The sequence below is a fragment of the Antechinus flavipes genome, chromosome 2, assembly GCF_016432865.1.
Source record: "Antechinus flavipes isolate AdamAnt ecotype Samford, QLD, Australia chromosome 2, AdamAnt_v2, whole genome shotgun sequence".
Classification (NCBI taxonomy): Eukaryota; Metazoa; Chordata; class Mammalia; order Dasyuromorphia; family Dasyuridae; genus Antechinus; species Antechinus flavipes.
In genome coordinates, this window is record NC_067399.1 from 50,115,600 (window position 1) to 50,136,605 (window position 21,006).

Genomic DNA, 21,006 nt, shown 5'->3' on the forward strand with positions numbered 1-21,006 from the left:
CTTCACGTCTTCCCTGATTTTATGTCTCATCTTTTTCTGGAAGTCTCCCTTGATACCTGTTAATGCTGGAGCCTTCTGTTATTATCTCAAGTTTGTTTGCTTGTTGTTTCATCATCTTTTTGTCCTTTGTTGTTTCCAAAGCATTTTAGCACAGCATCTTAAACAGTGCTTAATGACTGACTTTGTTCCTGGCATCAACATTTTCTTTAGGCCCTAAATGGGGGGTGGGTATTGGGATTCTTTGGTTCAAATCTCAGCTATATATGTAAGTCCATTTTTAGGATTATGTGAACCAGTGGCTCTTACCAACATGTATTTATTCATTGCTTTATTTTACAATGATCTGCATGTACACCGCATTACTAGAACTTTGAAAAATTGTCAGCCTATTTTAGCCTGTTTCATCTTGGACTTGATCACTCAGACTGAATATGCTCCATTCTGTAGTTATAACCATGGCCTGTTTCAGCTCCTTATTGTTAATTACATTCTTAATGATTCAGATCAATTTTTATTTGGCATCAGAAAGTATTCCGCCAGATTCTTCATAATCAAAATTAGTTCTAGTAGTATTAGGTTACTAAGCATGGAGGTATGGCAGGATATAGTTACATTATTTTATGTAGAGTGACATCTACAACAGATTTCTACAGCAGTCTTATCTTTCCTTACTGCTTGGCAGAATGGGCATTAGAGAGACAGGAAGACAGGATAATAAGCATGTGTTAGAAACATATATTCTTCACATTGCCAGAATTAAAATAGATGGACACACATCTTAAAATTTTTTTATAGCTGCATAGAAATAAATTCATGTTTTATAAAAATTTTGATGAGAGCTCCTTTAATATTATCTCAAACATCCTGATATTTGAATTGCCTTTGGAGAGAGAAAAGAAGACATCTGGCAGTATTGTCATTTATTATGATTCCAGGCTGGGGCAAATCAGATAAAAATGTCTTTGGGAAATATTTAGCAAAATAAATAAAAATTCAGTAAAGCACAGATATAACACTAATGTGTGGTTTTCTGACATCCATTTCCACTTGAATTTGACACCACTGTCTTAGATAGTTTTGCTGAAATATGGTAGTAGTTTTTTTTACATACAACTTTTTTCTAAGTCTTTGATACATTCTAAATATGGCTGGATGAGTTAATATAGATAGGAACAAGGATGGAAAGTCTTGCATGGAACTTCTTTAGCCTTTGAACCTAAAAAAGATATTTATGACTATCTACTATAGGGAACATACTTTTAGAAATCTGTTTTATCTAAAAGTTCACAAATTCCATCTCTAGGCATAATAATAGCCTTTCTAGGTTTTCGAGTTAAAAAAAAGTGTAAATAACTATCCTTGCTAACTAGGCATTTTGAGTCTGCTTGTATGTCTCCAGAATAAGAGATTAAATTTCACAATATTAGATGAGTTTTCTCTAGTGAGTCTCTTTCCTAGAATTTATTTTCTCTTTTAACCTCATGAAATCTAGTGTAGTTGATTTTAACAACTTTAGGTCTTCTCCCCCTATTCTTGCGCATAAATTCTACCCCCCATGTTCCCAAGGTTCTTTTGGTCTGTGTATTTAGGCAGATTTTCCAGATATTTATAAAGCAAGTTTTAATGTATTTAGGAGTCCAAGTAACACAAACACATAGTCTGTTTATACACATTCCTAGCAAAGAAGAGATTCAGTGTTAATAAGCAAAACTATCTCGATAAACTTTTCAAGAAATCAGCCTTTTTGATGGGATGACTTCTTTGAGAGCCATGTTATTAGCCATTTTCTAACAGTAAAATTCATATAGGGAGCAAATCTAATTTATGGTGTAGGCTATTTATAAAGGTCTTAAAATGGAAGTCACAATATAAACGAGAAACAAATATCCCCAGGGATGGAAATTTATCCATGTCAATTAAGAGGCATATATATATATATATATATATATATAGAGAGAGAGAGAGAGAGAGAGAGAGAGAGAGAGAGAGAGAGAGAGAGAGGGGGAGGAATGTATGTATGTACATTATATAGGAAAATTTTATAAATAGGAATTTTTTAAAGTATTCTCCCCTTCTCCCCTCCCTACTTTTGTTGTAACCATTACAATTGGTTTGAGTTTTTTGGATTTAGATGAGTAACTCACACTTAAACGATAATGTGGCTCTTTTCAAAGTGTTAAAAACAGAACAGGCACTTCTCCAGACTCTTAAATTTAAAAAAAAAAATTTTTTTTCCTGAGAAACTTATTAATAACTCTTTAAGAGTTAGTCTTTAGTGTTCACTTCAAATGAACTTATAGAAAGAACCAAATATTACTAGGAATTATGGATGCTATATCATGTTGACTTTCAAGTTATATTGCAAAAATTTAAAGATTTCTGGCAGAGAAATAGTTCAGGAGAAACCTCCCAGTTTATGGTAACTTTCCCTACAAAGAGTTTAAAAAAGACATACAACAATTTGTTTTTTGAAAAGCCATCACTCCCAGGATCCCCATGTATATAATAACCTAGAGATCACAAATTTCTGTCAAGATCCCAGGTACCAGCAGCCAGGCTCTAGCTAATCAAGAAGAGCTTTAGATTCTGGCTTTGCTGCGGCCTTGATCAGGAAGTCAAAGATTAGTGACTTCCCAATTGTCTGCATGGGAAGAAAACATCCATAAAGAAGTTGAAGGTATTACCCCTTCCTCCCCCACTTCCCTCTCCTCTGCCCTCTCCCCCTCCCCTGTCCCCCTCCAACTCCTTTTTTTTTTTTTTTTAAAAAAAAAAAAAGGAAGAAAAGCACAATGTGTTTTTGCTACCAATTGACAGGATATTTTGTAACGGTTCAGACAATAAGTCGAGGATTTGCTTTATTATGAAGAGAATGAGATGGAAACATTTCAGAGCTGTTACATTGTATCTTGTTAGTGCTTTGTGTTGATGCTTTTAGATGCCTCCAGTTCAGTCCATGTTGTGGTACTACAAGGCTGGTACACTCCTCGAAGCATCATGGCATGAAATGGAGGTTCCTAGAAGCAAGAAGAAAGGTACAGTACTGATCAGTTGGCCTTGACTTATTTATTTTTAACTATTTTTCCCCTTTTACCTCTGCATTATTTTGGGGGGAGGGGGGAAAGAGAACTGTTAATAGCTACCTTTACTTAATGGCTAAAAACTTGCTTTATGTGCAACCAAGCTGACCCCTATCAGAAAAAAAAAAGTGCTTTTAAACAAGACTTCCCATGTATGTTGTTATTTTTCTGGCCCCAAATGTTACCAAGAAGTTCAAAAGAGCAAATGAGGTTGTACCTTGTGTGTTTTACTGCCAAGGCACAGTGGGGTGAAGGTTTGATAGTTGAAGTCTTAGTATTGAATTTGTTGGCTGATTTGTAGGGCATTTAAATTGCTCTACATTTCAGAAGTAATGCCAGGAGAATCATTCTTGGGTAGCATCAGTGTTTCCGACTTTTTTGTTTTTTATACTCAATGACCTTTCTTTTTGTTCTTTTAAGCTGTCAGATTGAATGAAAGTGCTGCTATTAGTTCTTCCCTTAAAAATTAGTCACTATTTCACTTGTGAAAGTTTCCACCAGATGAAATCTTCCCCTCCCTTTTTTTTTTTTTTTTCCCTCCTTTCACATACCTCACAGAAAAGCAGGGTCCTGAGCGGAAGAGGATTAAAAAGGAGCCCGCCACCAGGAAACCTGGTTTACTGTTTGGAATGGGGCTATCTGGAATTAGAGCAGGTTATCCACTGTCAGAGCGCCAGCAGGTCGCCCTTCTCATGCAGATGACAGCAGAAGAGTCTGCAAACAGTCCAGGTGAGCGTGGAAGTGATGGTTTGGGGGGCAGGGATAGGCCATGGCCTCAGTGCCGGGTGGAGCCCAGTCTTTCTGAGCCAGGGCTCCATTCAGAAAGGGACCTCAGAGGGCCCTGCTGCACTGAAGATAGGAGATGGCCTCACATTGCCTGTGGTGTTCCTGATGGAATTTTTTCTTTCCCCCGTACAATTAAAAACAAAAAGGAAAAACCTGTTTGGCCGTGGATCTTCATGTACCTTGTTTCCATGGAAGTGCTAAGTAGTTTACCTCACACTTAAAGCTTTAAGCCTCCTACAGCAGAGAGCACACGTTGTGCTTACCTACCCAGTCATGCCAGGCATTGTGGCAACTTAGGGGAGAGGATGGGGGGGCTGACGGCCCTGTGAGTTTGAAATGCTGCAACAGCTCCCTCTGTGGGTTTCCTTTCTGGTAAAACTCTTCCCTTGTGATCTCCTTGTTGAGCAGTAGACACAACACCAAAGCATCCCTCTCAGTCTACAGTTTGTCAGAAGGGAACTCCTAACTCTGCCTCCAAAACCAAAGATAAAGTAAATAAGAGAAATGAGCGTGGAGAAACTCGACTGCATCGAGCTGCCATCAGAGGAGATGCCCGGCGCATCAAAGAGCTCATCAATGAGGGAGCCGATGTCAACGTGAAAGACTTTGCAGGTAACCCTTCAATGTAGCCTTGTTTTTTCCCTGGGACCATCTATAGGAGGAATGGGAATTCCTTAGCCTGGAGGAAGCCAGTGGTGTGCTAAGCCATGTCCCAGGTTTAGTGCTGAGGCACTTGACCTCCCATTCTGATTATATGAAATCAGGTAAGTTATTTAATCTCTCAGGGCTTGGGCTCTTGCTTTATTTAGTTCAGTTCAGCAAATACAGATATCACCCATGGTATTGGCAGTGTGCTCGGTATTAGGGACACAAAGACTCAGAGAGTCTTCTGTCTTCGTGGAGCTTATATTCTCTCCAATTTCCAATCTATTTTCACACATGAAAGTGGATTATGTCTTACTAAATCTAACCAAGTTCCCTTCTACAAACAGGCAGATGTACTTAGAAAAGATAAAGGTATATCAGAATGCCTGAGTTCAGACTCTTCAGGTTTTTATATTTCTCTTATTGTCATGTACATACCTGGAATGTATCATATGACAGTATTTGAATGCCAGAAAGACTCCCTTAAATAGGAAGAACATATTAAGGCATTTTCATCCATCTTTTATTTGTATTAATAATATTTTTATGTAGCAAGAGGAAAAGCAGAGGAAGATGAAGATTGAAAGTAACCAAAAATGAGGACATTGGATAATGATGCTTTCTTCCAAGGTCCCTTCCATCGCTGACATTTTGTGACCATTGAAGAGATTCTGTTTAAACTTTTTGTTCCTTCTAACTTCTCTTTTTAGGGCTTGGAAAAGGGTGTTTCATATGTAATGGTATCTTTTCTTATATGAAGAGGTGTGTGTGTGTGTGTGTGTGTGTGTGTGTGTGTGTGTGTGTTATATATCATATATGTAATTTCATTTTTCTGAGAATCATTACAATCAGTGTTTCATGGAAAATGTAAAGGAAGTGAATGTATTTCTAAATAAAATTGTATTCCCTTTTCTGTGGTTCCTGAAATATATCTGAGATTGGAATTTTTAAAGTGTCAAATTTGTTTATAATTTTTAAAGGTGTGGGTCTGTGTTTTAGGGCTTCTAAATTTAAATTATCTGGCTCTTTTGTCTATGGAATCAAAAAGAATTTCCTCCACACCACTGATGAAGATTATTGAGCCTGTTTTCAGGTTGTTTGGAGAATTGATTCATTCAATTCAGATTTCTTCCCACATTGTTCTGAGATTGTCCAAGTATTATTATTATTATCCAATAATAATAATAAATAGAACACTGTCTCTGAGATGGGATTTTAGAATTTTTTCACTAAAGTTAAGAAGAATTGAAGTCTTTGAGACACAGAAATCTAAAAAAGCCCATACCAATATGTTCTTCAACTGTCATTCCACCAATATTAAATATCACACATCCATTTTCAGGCTGGACAGCATTGCACGAGGCATGTAACCGAGGTTATTATGATGTTGCAAAGCAGTTGCTTGCTGCAGGTGCTGAAGTCAATACAAAGGGGTTGGATGATGACACCCCATTGCACGATGCAGCCAATAATGGTCACTACAAGGTGAGTAATTTCATTTCCTGGGTTGTTCTGCAGGCTCTACCATGATTCTTTTTTTACAGCTATCTTTCAAATTGCTTCTATAGGTGACCCCCCTCTCCCCCTTTTTTTTCTTGGTCTTCTAAACATAAATACTTTCTTGTATTTTTATTACCATCCTCACATTGGTGTTTCCTCACTCTTCTGTTTCTTAAAAGCTTTCTTAATGAGAAAAATTTGTCAGATCTCCAGCATATCCTCTACTTACTGCTCTATATCAATATGACAAAATGAATTACACTTGCAGAAAAGATTTTCTAATGAGATTATTGTTTGTTTTATTAGGTGGTGAAGTTACTATTGCGATATGGAGGGAATCCTCATCAGAGTAACAGGAAGGGAGAGACGCCTTTGAAAGTAGCCAATTCTCCAACAATGGTGAATCTCCTTCTGGGGAAGGGTACCTATACCTCCAGTGAAGAGAGCTCAACAGGTAAGAATATAGCTTTTTTGTATTTATCAGTGTAGGTATAAAGTGTATGATACATATTAACACAGAGATTATAGCTACTTACTGTCATGATTAGAAAACTGTTAGGACTTCTAAAGTAATCTTAAGAACTGGAGTTTATAAAACTTTTGGGCTGTCATATCTTGGGAACTCATTCCTACTGTATCTTCAGACCTACAGTGGACTGTAACTGTCTTCAATAGTTATTTGTTTCTCATTTTCCTGTTTAGCACTGTTAAATTTTAAAAGTTGGTGGCAATAGTTGTGTGCTCTACTGAATCAGGATCATTACCTCTCCTGGAATGTGTATAGGTTACCTGGAAGGAGGGAAAAGAGGAAGGAGACTTCTTGTTTTTCTTTATTTGTTACATTAATAGACTTGTTTCAAAAAGGTGCATTTTCCCTTCTTTTTGTTAAGGGAATGAAAGTTTCTCTTTCTGACCCCTCCATTCCAATGCTTTTCTTTTCTCTCCTTTATTTCTAACAGAGAGTTCAGAAGAAGAAGATGCCCCATCCTTTGCACCTTCTAGTTCAGTTGATGGCAATAACACGGACTCTGAATTTGAAAAAGGCCTGAAGCATAAGGCCAAGAATCAAGAGCCACCAAAAACAGTTACTCCTGTGAAGGATGAATATGAATTTGATGAGGATGATGAACAAGACAGAGTTCCTCCAGTTGATGATAAGCATTTATTGAAAAAGGATTACAGAAAAGAAACTAAATCAAATAGTTTTATATCAATTCCCAAAATGGAAGTTAAAACATATACTAAAAATAACACAATTGCACCAAAGAAAGCTGCCCATCGCATCCTTTCAGACACCTCAGATGAAGAGGATGCAAGTGTCACTGTGGGCACTGGAGAGAAGCTAAGACTTTCAGCTCATTCTGTATTGCCCAGTAACAAGACACGAGAGTCATCTAACATCAAACAACAGAAAGAGAAAAGTAAAGTTAAAAAGAAACGAAAGAAAGAGACAAAAGGCAAGGAGGTTCGATTTGGCAAAAAAAATGACAAGTTTTGCTCTTCAGAGTCAGAGAGTGAGAATTTGGAGAGTGATGAGGATGATAGAGACTCTGTTGAAAGCTCTAATTGTATCAAGGACTCCACTATCGTGCTAAAGGAGCCCTCACTTTTCAGCTCACTTTCTGCCTCATCTACTTCTTCTCATGGAAGTTTAGCATCACAGAAACATAACTCGAATCTTGCCGAACAGCACTCCAAGCACTGGAGAACGGATAATTGGAAAACCATTTCTTCTCCAGCTTGGTCAGATGTCAGTTCCTTATCAGACTCTACAAGGACAAGACTGACAAGTGAGTCTGATTATACATCTGAAGACTCCAGCTTGGCATCATTAAAACCAGTTAGAAAGAAACAGGAACACAAAAAGAAAAATACTCCTCATAATACCGTATCTGAAAAGAAGAATTCATTCCATTCCAATGTGGATGGAGCAATTCCAAAACTAGATAAAGAGGGCAAAGTTGTTAAAAAGCATAAAACAAAACATAAACACAAAAACAAAGATAAAGGACAGTGTTCAAACAATCAAGATATTAAAATGAAAAGCTTTCCTTATGATTATGAGGACTCTAAGCAGAAGTCAGATAAGACCTTAATTGTTGATAGTGAAAATCCAATTGAAAACAAATTAAAAGTATTAAAGCATGATAGAGAACATTTCAAGAAAGAAGAGAAAATAATCAAAACTAAATCTGAGGAAAAGGAATGGTTGTTTAAAGATGAGATCATAAAAGTTTCCAAAGAAGAAAAGTCACTAAAAAGAGTCAAAGAGGGGAACAAAGAACTCAGTAAAGCTTTCAGAGAGGAGAAAGACCGATCGAGTAAAACTGAAAAGGAAAAATCATTAAAGGAAAAGTCTCCAAAAGAGGAAAAACTTAGAATTCACAAGGAAGAACGAAAGAAAAAATCAAAAGACAAACAATCAAAGTCAGAGAAGAAGAATGACTTAAAGGAGGAGAAAATGTCCAAATCTGAGAAAGAAAAGACTTTTAAAGAAGATAAAGAAAAATTTAAAAAAGAAAAAGTTTATAGGGAAGAATCTGGTTTTGATGAATTTTGTAATAAAAGTCAGTTTTTAGAGAATGAAGATAGCAAATTCAGCCTTTCTGATGATCAACAAGAGAGGTGGTTTTCTGATTTATCTGACTCATCATTTGATTTCAAAGGGGAAGATAGTTGGGATTCTCCAGTGACAGACTATAGGGAGATAAAAAATGACTCAGTAGCAAAGCTAATCTTGGAGACAGTGAAGGAGGAAACAAAGGAAAAGAAGAGGGATAACAAAAATAAAGAAAAGAGAGAATATAATGAAAAACGTAATGAAAAAGACTCTTTCTTTAAAAAGAAAGATAGAGACTATTTGGACAAAACCTCTGAAAAAAAGAAAGACCCAACTGAGAAACACAAAAGTATTCCCAGTTACTTGTCAGAAAAGGAGAAAAGGAGGAAAGATTCCGCAGATGGCATTAAAGATCGGAAAGAAAAAGATATGGGTGATAGCTGCAAAGAGAGAAAAGATTCATTTGATAGTTCTAAAGACAGGAAAGATGCCAAGGTTAAACAAGAGGAAACGTATAGAGATGACCTTAAAGAATATGGGTGTGAGAATTTTTTTAAGGACAAATTAGATTCAGAATTTGGAAAAAATTTAGAAACTTGGGAAAGACATCATTCAGGGAAAGAAAAGGATAAAAAAGATACTGGTGACAAGGACAAAAAAGAGAAGCTGAAATCAGAGAAATATAAAGAAAAATCTAAAGAAATAGACAAAGAAAAAAATGAAAAATCCATCCTGGAAAAAAATCAGAAAGACAAAGAATTGGATAAATGTTTTAAAGAGAAAAAAGAGACAAAGGAAAAATATAAGGATTTGCACAACAAAGACAAAGAAAGGAAGTCTTCCCTTGATCAAATTAAAGAAAAGAAAGACAAAAATTTCTCAGGATCCATCTCAGAGGATTTTGCTGAAAAAAGAGATGAAAAAAAGACTAAAGACAAAAGCTGGTACATTGCAGATATTTTCACAGATGAAAGTGAAGACGAAAAAGAGGAGTATAATACCAGTGGATTCAAAATTGGGGATACTATTGGCAGTGAAGTGCCAAGAGTGGAGAATGTACAAGAAAAAGATGAGGATAAAGAACCTTATACCTCAGAGAAACATCGGAAATATTCTTCTGATAAGCAGCACTCTGGAGATAAGCAGAAAGATAAAGAATCCAAGGAGAAGAAAAAGGAAAAGGGATTAATAGAAGGAGGAAAAGATAAAAAAGAAAAAAACTTTGAAAAACACAAAGAGAAGAAAGACAAAGATTCTATTGAAAAATATAAGGATAGGAAAGATAGAACTTCTATTGACTCTATTCAAGAAAAGAAAAGTAAACAAAAAATTCCTGAAAAGGTGGAAAGGAAACACTCCACTGATGACAAGGTTAAAAACAAACATAAAGAAAAGTCAGATAAAGAACATTCCAAAGAGAGAAAATCTTCAAAGGGGGGTGATATGGAAAAAAGCTTGTTAGAGAAGTTGGAGGAAGAAGCTCTCAATGAATATAGAGATGACTCCAATGATAAGATAAGTGAACTCTCATCTGATAGCTTTACAGACCGAGGGCAGGATCCAGGCATGAACAGTCTTCTTGAATCATCATTCACAGAACCTGCTGAGGAGAAGTTCAAGGATGCTATATCCTTTCCTTCCCTACAAGACAAATTGAAAGAAAAAGAGCGACATAGGCATTCCTCATCTTCATCAAAGAAAAGTCATGAAAGGGAAAAAGCCAAGAAAGAGAAATCTGAGAAAAAAGAAAAAGGTGATGATTTTAAGGATAGTAGAAAAGAATCAGCACAGTATGAAAAAGACTTCTCCTTGGATGGTGATGCTTTTGGCATGTCATATAACATGAAAGCTGATGTAGAAGATGAATTAGACAAAACTATTGAATTTTTCTCAACTGAAAAGAAAGACAAAAATGATTCTGAGAGGGAACTTTCCAAGAAGTCAGAAAAGGAAAAAGTTTACACTTCAAATTCCATCAGTACAACTAAAGACAAGAAGAAAAGAGATAAGCATCGAGAAAAATGGAAAGATGAAAAAGAGAAACACAGAGAAAAACACACAGATGGATTTTTTAAGCATCACAAGGATGAACAGAAGTCTGTGAATAAAGAGAAAGACAGTTCTCAAGTGAATGCTTTCAAAGATAAATCAAAGGATGAAAGTATCAAGCTCAGTGAAAGCAGATTAAAAGAGAAGGAAAAATCTGACTCATTGAAGATCAGTAATGGAAATGACAAAATTCCACCATCCAAAGACACAGCAAAGAAGGACACCAGGCCCAGAGAAAAACTTCTAGGAGATGGTGACCTGATGATGACAAGTTTTGAGAGAATGCTGTGCCAAAAGGACCTGGAGATAGAAGAGCGTCACAAGAGGCACAAGGAACGAATGAAGCAGATGGAGAAGATGAGACACAGGTCTGGGGACCCTAAACTGAAGGATAAAGTGAAGTCCTCTGAAGAGGTGAGGAAGAGGAGCCTCGATCTGCCTTCTAAAAAACCACCTGGACAGGACTCTCAGCTTAAAGAGAAAAAGATGAAGGAGCTTGGGCCGCTGACTCCTGGGCCATCAACAGAAAGCAAACCCCACCCCGCAGTGGGCACTGACTCTAAAGACTGGCTGGCTGGTCCCCACATGAAAGAAATCCTGCCTGCTTCTCCCCGACCAGACCAGAGCCGCCCCACTGGGGTTCCTGCTCCGGCCTCAGTGGTTTCTTGTCCTAGTTATGAGGAAGTGATGCAGACTCCTAGAACACCTTCGTGCAGTAATGAAGATTACACTGATTTAATGTTTGACTGCGCTGATTCCCAGCATTCTATTCCTGTCTCCACCATGTCCATGAATGCATGCTCACCATCCTTTTTTGACAGATACACGAATACTTCTGGTGGGCTTCCAGAAAACCCAAATCAAACTCCCACAAGGACTCTCCCTACAAACCTTTATCGTTCAATCTCTGTTGATATCAGGAGAACCCCTGAAGAGGAATTCACTGTTGGGGATAAGTTTTTCAGACAGCAAAGTGTACCTGCTACATCAAATTATGATTCACCTGTGCAGCATTTAATGGAAGAAAAGGTTCCTTTACCATCTGTTCCTGCAGAAAAGTTTCCATGTTTGTCTCCTGGATACTATTCTCCAGATTATGGGATTCCTTCACCCAAAGTTGAAACATTACATTGTACTCCAGGGGCTATTGGAAATGTTGCCCCATCTCCTGAAAGTGTTTTCTCTGGTTTGCAAGCAAAATCCTCTCCTTCTCATAGAGATGAGCTTTTAGCCCCATCTATAGAAAGTGCTCTTCCCCCTGATTTGGGCATCCCATTGGATGCCACAGAAGACCAACAAGCAACTGCTGCTATTATTCCACCAGAGCCTAGCTATCTGCAGCCAATTGAAGAGGGCCCCTTTAATGCTGTTATATCAGAAGAGGATAATGCAGATTGGGCAAACCCTCCCAGAAACTCAGAGCAACCTATTACTCAGAGTTTAATTGGAACTTCCTCTGAAACCCCTGTTAATTGGACTGTTGGATCTGAACTTCTGATTAAGTCCCCACAGAGATTTCCAGAGTCTCCCAAACCTTTCTGTTCTACAGATCCCATACATCCAGCTCCTGTACCCTTTATACCTTCTGATTCTCCTTACCCAGTTTCTCCTATTTCATACCCCTTGTCTGTGTCTGAATCAGGCCTTAATGATGTAAAGGAAGTTGCTGAAGAAGCAATTCCAGGAGAAATAACAACATCAGAGGAACAGACTTCTTACATGCCTCCTTCTAGATTAGACTCGTTCTTTACTAACTGTAAGCCTCTTCCAGAAGAAACTCCTGAAATCGTTCAAGAATCCACATGCATACCAGCCGTAACTCAGGTTGAAGCTCTGGGCTCCCTGGAAAACAACTTTTTGGAAAATAACATTTCTGTCATAAATCAAGAAGAACCAGTGGCGTGGCCTGATCCTTTTACCAACACAGAAGATGACTTAGATCTGGGTCCCTTCTCTTTACCAGAACTTCCACTGCAAAATAAAGATGTCCCAGATGCTGAAATGACTGAAGCAGAACCTATGGGAGACAGTACTGTTGTTGCCTCAGAAAGTACAAATCCTGGAGATCCGGGAGTCTTCAGTGGGAATCTTTCTTTATTGGCTGCAGAAGAGCAAGAGGAGCTACCCACTAGCCAGGCAGCTGCCCTCCTGCCTGGGGTGCCAGGGCCAGAACCAGAGGAACCGAAGCCAGAAGCTCTTTGTGTGGAGGCTGCTGCGGAAGCAGGGAGCGTGCCTGAGGAGAAGTCTGAACAGTTAGAAACCCACTCTTTTCCACCAGCGGCCTCGGCTGAACTTCCTCCTCAGACAGGTGACCAGGAAAGAGAAACAAATCTTGAAGACTCCTTTGTAACAAACTGTGGTCTGGAGAGCTGTGCTGAGAAGAACTTGGCCCAAGCCGGTGTCGATGGTGCGGGCACTCAAGAGGAAGTCATAGGAAGCACCGTCAGTCAGACAGGTTCTTCTCTGGTAGAACTGCCCCAAGGCAACACACAGTCAGAAGCTGCTGAGTCTGTACCTAAACCAGTACCTGAAGTTCCAAAACCTCCCAAAGTTGAAGAAATTCCTCAACGAATCACCAGGAACCGTGCTCAAATGCTAGCTAATCAAAATAAACAAAACACCTCCCCCTCGGAAAAAGAATTTCCACCAGTTTCGACTCCTTCTACAAGAGCAAAGGGGCGAGTCACAGAAGAAGAAGATTCTCAAGCCCAACACCCCCGCAAACGTCGTTTCCAACGCTCCAACCAACAGCTGCAGCAGCAAATTAATACATCCACCCAGCAAACGAGGGAGATGATACAGCAGACATTAGCAGCCATCGTAGACGCTATAAAACTGGATGACATTGAACCTTATCATAGTGATAGGTCAAATCCATATTTTGAATATCTTCAGATCAGGAAAAAGATTGAGGAAAAGCGGAAAATTCTCTGCTATATCACTCCTCAGGCTCCCCAGTGTTATGCTGAATATGTCACTTACACGGGTTCTTACCTGTTGGATGGCAAGCCTCTCAGCAAGCTTCACATTCCAGTGGTAAGTTGCACACTCTGGAGGAGAGGTATTAATAACAATAATTTGACTTTTTTTTTTCTTTAGCACTTTAAGATGTGTTATCTCATTTGATCTTAACAACCCTGTGGGGAAGGTGCTGTTGTTATCCCCATTTTACTAGTAAGAAATTACAGCTGAGAAAAAAAGGATGAATGACTGGCCTGAGATCCCACATTTAGTCTTCTGACATACAAGTCCTAACTAACATCCTCTAACTATAGTCAGTACACTGGGTCTGTTGACTCTCTTGAGAATTAGAAGGTAGGAGAGCCATCCAGGCACTAGAGTTGCTTGACCTGTAAGAAGTAAAAGTTGACCTCTTTGTCCTGGGGTGGATAGTCACATGGTGATCCTTCTAGAGTGAGGTGATATTTGCTTCCTGAATGTACTTCTAAAAGATGCAGATGTTCCCTCATTGTTTTAAGTCTGCTTCTCTGCTCCTTCCTCTTCTGCATATTTGGAGATTAAAATCAAGGGGAGTCCTTCTAAATCTATTTTGTTTGGATGGATCTCCTAGAATTCCCCTTTTCTCTTTTTGATGTATTATGCTTATGAGAGAAGATGATTGGGATAGGGAATTTTTCCAAGCCAGAAAATCAGTCCAGATTTAGTCAAGGCTCTTATTTTACTGCTTGTATAACGACTTAATATTTACATTGATGATCCTATAATATACTCAGATTGTAAGGGGTTTTGGATCATCAAAGAAAGATTACATTATATTTGGTATGGTGAGTGTGTATGTATTTGATAAATAATTTTTAGTCTTGTAATTCACCATGGTGACAATTTTGAGTAAACCAGGAAACCTGAAAAGTCTTCCCTGCCCATTCTAAGCAAACACTAGTTAGTTGCATTTATAGTTTACATTAAAGGTAACAGGTTTTGTTTTGTTTTTGAGAAGAGTTAACTTATGTCTGTTAGTTTTAAGATCACTTGACTTGGGACTTTCTCCCTAATCAGCAAAGATTTCCTGGGTTTTTGTCTCCCTAGCAATAAATATTTCTAAGTTACCTTGGAAGTAGGGTTGTAATCTACATATCCCAGAAAAATCACACTATAAGCATCATCATAACCTATTTTCTCCCTTTCTTCCTTTACACCCTTCTGCTTGCTGTCATGGGATTTCAAAACTCCAAGGGACCAGAGTTAAGTGCATCAGACCTTAATAAAAACAGGTTTCTTTCGGGTTGCATACTGACTCAGAAAACCACACATTAACATTACCTATATCTATATTGAATTTTTTATTATATATTATATTTATTATATTATATTATATATTAACATCATACATTTATTTATTTATTTATTTTTGTTTAGCATTCCTAATTATATATTTATCTGCTTCTAGTGTTGCTCAGGGAATTTGAAGCCTGACCTATTCCCAAACTTTTGTTAGTTTAAAGCAACTTGTTTATTTGTTAAGTCATTAACAATCTGAATGCATACCCACCTTTTTTGACTTGATTGTCAATATTCTTCCTCAGGTGTATTAATCTTTAAGGAAAAGTTCTGGGTTGCCATAATTAACTACTTCTATCAATCAGTCAATAAGCTTTTATTTAGTACCTAAGCACTAAAGATAAAAAGAAAAGCAGAAAAGACTGTCCCTCCCCTTGAGGAGCTTATAGTTTAACATATCAACAAGCTAAATAAGAGAATTAAGAAGGGTTGGAGGAGGCTTCTTGTAGAAGGTATAATTTTAGTTGGGACTTGAAGGGAGCTAAAGAAGAGAGTAGTCAGACAGGAGGAAGGAGAGCTTTCCAGACATAGTGTCAGCTAGAGAAAATGTCAAGAGATGAAGAATCTTGTTTGTGAACAGCCAGGAGTCCAAGATCAAAGAGGATGTGATGGGGGAGTAAAGAGAAACAGCACTGGAAAGGTGTGGTAGGCAGGGATAGGAGCATTGTACTTGGTCCTGGAGTCATAGGGAGCCACTGGAGCTTACTAAAGGCGAGGAATGATCCTTCACTTTAGGGAAACCGTTTTGGTGGCAGAGTAGGGAGGAAGGACTAGAGTGAGGAGAGACTTGAGGCAGGGAGAAGCCCTGGCAAGTTGTGGAGGAATGAGGGGATAAGGGAGGGCAGAAAGGAGATGGCATTGACAGGCCTGGGCACCAGGTTGGGAATGCTGCATGAGAAATGAGTGAGTAGTAGTCAGGAAGCTTTGTTTATTCTGTCACCTCTAGAGTACAGTCCTGGGGAATTAGGAAGATAGGGAAGTAAGGGGTGGTATTTAGAGTTAAAGACATAATGTTTAATTTTTAATGTGTTGTGTTAAAGATATATAGAAGGTATTTGGAGATGAGAAGTTAAGACTGGATTTGAGATTCATCCACATATAGTAGAAGCTGATGAGGTTATCAGGTGAAGTGTCGATGGAGAACAAAAGATAATAGTCCAAGACAGGCCCCTAATGGGACACTTCTAGCTAGAGGGCACAGCATGAGAATTCAGAAAGGACAATGAGACGGAGAGCCAGGAAAGAGAAAAAGTGAGTCAAGAAAAAGAGGGGATCTCCAGTGTCTAAAGCTTACAAGTACCAAAGTTCCAGACAGTTAAGGATTGAGACAAGAAGGGCCTTTGAATTTGACAGGAGATCCAGGGACTAGGCAGAGAGGAAGTGGAGGCATCTAGTGTAAATGGCCTTTTCCAGATGTTTTACCACAAAAAGAGTGATAATCATGGGGGATAGAAGAATACAGTGAAGATTTTTTGAGAAAAGAAGCAACATGGGTGTAACTGTAAGTAATAGGGAAGGGGCCAGTAGAAAGAACTGTTGATAGGTCCAACTCTTCTTGATCCCTTTTGGGGTTTTCTTAGCAAAAATACTGAAGTGGTTTGCCATTTCCTTCTTCTGCTCATTTTTCAGATGAGGAAACAGGCAAACAGGCCAAGGTCACACAGCTAAGACATGTCTGAGGCCATATTTGAACTTGGGTCTTCCTGACTATAAGTCCATCACTCTATCCATCATGTATATTAGCTGCCCTGAGCCCCTCACTAGGGAAAAACTGGAGATAAATGAGAGAATATGGATTCTTGGTGCAGGGCAGAAGCATTTTCTTGGAAAGAGAAAAGTTGGAATGGGCTCACTTGTAGAGGGATCTTCCTTAACAAAAAAAAAGGACCACTTCATCATGTGAGATAAGGGTGAAGGTTGTGGCACACAAAGTATTAGGGTTATATTTGAGAAAGAAGGCAGAAGAGGGGCTGTGGAGATATTTTCTGTCAAATATGATGCAAGATTCTCAGCTGAGAGGTAAGGAAGTGGGGAAACTATAGGAGGTTTGAGGATGGATGAAAAAGGTTGGGAAGAGGCTCTATGGAGAGTGGGATAGTTTGTTGGCAAGGGACATATAGAAGAATTGCCCAGCTGTATCAAGGGCCTCATTGTAACATAAATTTGTAGTGGGACCCAGTCAGAATGATTGCATGTTCTTTTTCTGCCTTCATTCAGTAGCACATGTAAGGAAGCAAAATTAGCAATAGTGGGAGTGTGATCCAAGGCTGAGGCTTAGCAGGACATAATTGGCAGTATGATGAAGAGGCCAGGGATTCAAGAGAAGAAAGGAGAGCCAAACTAGAGGATCAGGATGGGGGGAAGAAGAGAGATGATCTACTGCTGGGTGACCTGGGAGAGAACAGAGCGGGGTTGAGGGATTGGACATCATAGTGTAGATGAAGAGTAGGGTTTGCTATGGGAAGGAAGAAGGAAAGGTGGGAAGATAAGAGATTAGGTCAGAAAAGGAGATTTCAAAGTTCAAAATCTCGAATATGGAAGTGTTTGGTACATGCCAGTGGTGGCAAGATTGAAGGATATGAGCATCTTTAGAAGTAGATTGTGGGAACTGAGTGTTTAGATGGAGGAACCAAGTAAGTAGTTAGGAGTGTTTGAGGGACAGTCAACATGTATGTTTGAAGGAGAAAAACAATTATGAGCCATGTGCTAAATTCATTGAGGAAGGAAAGGGAGCTCTGTAGACAACAAATACCAGGATTTTGATTGGGTGAGTGGATTGATAAGGATTGTATGGATCTCAAAGGAGGAGAGGTTACTGAGTGATGAAGGGAGGGGGAACCCACCCCAGCATAAGCTTATGGTTCATTTTTTGCAACACTACTCCTCAGTTCCTTAATACTTGAAAATCCTTGGCAAATCTCAAAGAAAGTTGAGAATTGGCTCTAAAGATGGTTCTACTTAATTTATCTTTGCATATATTTTTAGAATAAAAGACTATTTTATTTTATTTCATTTCATTTTTTTGCTGAGGTAAATGAGGTTAAGTGACTTGCCATAGGTCATATAGCGAGAAAGTATTAAGTGTCTGAGACCAAATTTGAACTCAAATCCTTCTGACTTCAGGGCTGGTGCTCTTATCTACTGTGCTACCACTCCCCCTAGGCTATTTTAAAAGAAAAAAAAAAAAGATGGTTCTATGGGACATTATGTACAGATTACCAAAGTTGGCATAATTAACACATCTGCAACATGCCTTTCCCTCTCTGCTAGGAAGATTCATATTGCTGTCCAAGTCTTAAAAGTGCTCAGCAGAGGGCATTGCTCACTGACCTGGGACTGGAAGATTTGAGTTGGGAACAGAATCATTAAAAACTTTCTTTAAAAAAATATTTTTAATGGTATTTTGTTTTTCCAAAAAGAATCTTCACTATTCACCTTCACAAAACCTTGTTCCCAGATTTTTTCTCTCTCCCATAGACAGTAAACAATGTGAGATATATAGGTTAAATGAGTACAATTCTTCTAAACATATTTCTGATTTATTATTTTTTGCTTGGCATGCATGACAAATCAGAACAAAAGGGGGAAAAAACAAGCAAAGAGCAACAACAGCAAGATGAAATACTATACTTTGATCCACATTTGATCTCCACAGTTCCCTCTATATGTGAATGGCACTTTCCATCCCAAGTCGATTGGAATTGTCTTGAATTACCACATTGTTAAAAAGAGCCGTTATGACGTTTTCTTCTTAAGAAAACAGTACTCAGTATTTACTAAATATATAGAATCACTTTTTGAAAAATCTGCCTATCTTTGAAAATCTTGATTGCAGTATGATTTTTATATATTTTCAGGGGATGAGAAGGGTGAAATGTTTGTGTCAGGTTTTCCAAGCCTTAAATACAGTTTTTTGGAGTGTGTAATCTAATGTGCTGTCAGCTACAATGAAATTGGAAAAGAGTGAAAAAAAATTAATCATTTATCATTCGTGTAGCCCCTAAATTTTTTTTTTCATTAGTAACCAGGCCCCAGTAGTCTATTTTATATTTATGATTTTTGCCAAATTTCTCCTTCCAACTGGTACTTGTAAAGCATACTGTTGTTTGATGACAAAGGTCAGCTTGCTGGAAGCTACCTTCTCAAGCACCTTGAGAGACAGGTTGAGAATCCTCACAGATTCCTCCTCTGTGGAAAGAGGGACATTTCCCTGGATATTGACAGGATATGCCATCTTTTTGAGACTATACAACATTCTTCTTAATGGTAAAGTTTTAGTTGCCAGTTTTAGTAGTATTCTTCATTATCAGATCATGGAATCTCAGAACAAGAAGGGCCTTCTAGACCCATTTGGTATAACACAGAGCTAAAACAAGGATCCTTTTTATATCATTTCTGCTTAAAAACTGCAGGGAGAAGGAATTTGATATCTCTTCATCCACCCTATCCTATTTCTGGAGAGCTTGAATTGTTAGAGGGTTTTGTATTTTTTGAATCAAATTTTGCCTCCACAAAGAACTTTGGATCCTAGTACTGTTTGCCATTTAAGACCTTCATCTAATGCGGAGTTAATACTCCACATATGTGTGAGGGTGGTGATCATCCCCCCCCCCCCCCCCCCCAATACTTACAACAAATGTATGTTAATTATCCAGTGTCCATAGTTTTTCTGGGGTGAGCCCCTGGAGACATAAAAGTTTAGGGAAGGTAAAGTCCTAATGGATGTCCTTTCTCTTGATTCTACATTTCCAGTTATATTAGCTGATCCTGTCTCAGATGGTCTGTTTTTGTTCCCCATCATGTTTTTTGGTCATATTTTTGAGTATACATGCACCATCCTGTCAGCATTTTTCCTAAAAAAACAGATACTACAGATATCAGAACTTGATACCACATTGCAGGTATGACTTGGTCACGCAGTATAAACTTTTTTTTCAAGTGAACCATCAAGTTTGTGGTTTTTTTTTTTTCTTTTTTTTTTCTTTGTGAACTGCTCTCTGGCCATATCGTCCCCATTTTGTGCTTTATATACTTGGTTTTTAAAAATTGAAACATATGACTTGACATTTAATAGGAATAAATTTAATCTTAATATCACCTTAGTTCTGCTCTGCTTTGTTTGTTTGGGTGTTTTTGGTCTCAGTTCTGACAACTAATACACTATCCTTATCTTTTGGTCATCTATACAATTAATATTTTCTCTCCTTTTTTATCTAGTTCACTAACAACCCCCCCAAAAAAAATTAAAATGAAAAAAGTCATTATCCTAGACCAAGACCAAAATCCTGTGTCACTAGAGATTTTCCCTCAGGCTGTCATGATCACTTTAAATACCCCACACTGTTTGGGGCCAGACATTTATCCATTTCTGAGTCTGTCTGTACTGTCACGAAATTCTATCTGACACTGTTAGATTCCTTGCTGAAATTCATCATTTGAACATTTAAATCCAGGTACTTTAGGTCTGTAGCATTTACCTGCCTCTAGTAACATTTTTCAGAAAGAAAATAAGATTAACTCAATAATGAACATTTCTTCTTTCTCACAAACAGTTCCTTTAATCTTATTTGTCCTAAAACTATGCCAGGAGTGAACATAATTCATTGGCCTAACATTTTGAATGAGTTTTTTTTTTTTTTTAATTGGCACAAATTGACAGGTTTGCAAGTCTCCATTCCCCCAGGATAATTTTCCATTCTCCCTGTCTTGTCCCCTACAAAGTACCAGGAACTGCCATTCTTATAACTTCATCTTTAAGTTTCCCAGTAAGTATCTGTCATGACCCAGTAACTTGGAATTTGTAAAGCACTAAATGTTCTCTTTTATTTTTAGTACAATGTTCTGCACATAGTAGGTAGGCAAGCACTTAAATGTCTCATGAGTTTCAATTCTCTTTCCAACATTTATTCTGTTCTCTGTTTAAAAAAAAAAATCATTCTTCCTAGTGGAGAGAACAGAATTGGCATCAAAGTACAGTAGATTTGCATATTTTCTTACCCATGATCAGTGTGGACTACTTGGAGTAGGCAGCATCCCAATCCCTTACTTGTCTTTTGTTCCTGTCCTTCTGCTGTCTTAGAAAGTCACTGC

General features: G+C 38.1%; 1 protein-coding gene and 1 long non-coding RNA gene across 6 annotated transcripts in view; one reads left to right on the forward strand and one right to left on the reverse strand.

Annotated features, from left to right (window-relative positions):
- Positions 1-21,006, forward strand: part of ANKRD11 (ankyrin repeat domain containing 11) — a 324,097-nt gene that overhangs the window by 287,072 nt on the left and 16,019 nt on the right. For 3 of the 4 annotated variants that reach the window (XM_051974765.1, XM_051974767.1, XM_051974766.1), the window contains 5 exons: positions 3,636-3,806; positions 4,272-4,475; positions 5,851-5,993; positions 6,315-6,462; positions 6,968-13,653. In XM_051974765.1, the coding sequence (XP_051830725.1) occupies positions 3,636-3,806; positions 4,272-4,475; positions 5,851-5,993; positions 6,315-6,462; positions 6,968-13,653 (7,352 nt within the window). Of the gene's footprint in view, positions 1-2,935; positions 3,033-3,635; positions 3,807-4,271; positions 4,476-5,850; positions 5,994-6,314; positions 6,463-6,967; positions 13,654-21,006 lie in introns of all 4 variants that reach the window. The other variant, XM_051974768.1, reaches the window with a different exon arrangement.
- The window catches only part of LOC127547780 (uncharacterized), a 66,496-nt gene continuing 48,321 nt past the window's right edge, over positions 2,832-21,006 (reverse strand). Inside the window, exons 4-5 of one of the 2 annotated variants that reach the window (XR_007950265.1) lie at positions 19,548-19,769; positions 2,832-3,014 (exon numbers count right to left, since the gene is read on the reverse strand). This is a non-coding gene — a long non-coding RNA (uncharacterized LOC127547780). The remainder of the gene's footprint in view (positions 3,015-19,547; positions 19,770-21,006) is intronic. The other variant, XR_007950264.1, reaches the window with a different exon arrangement.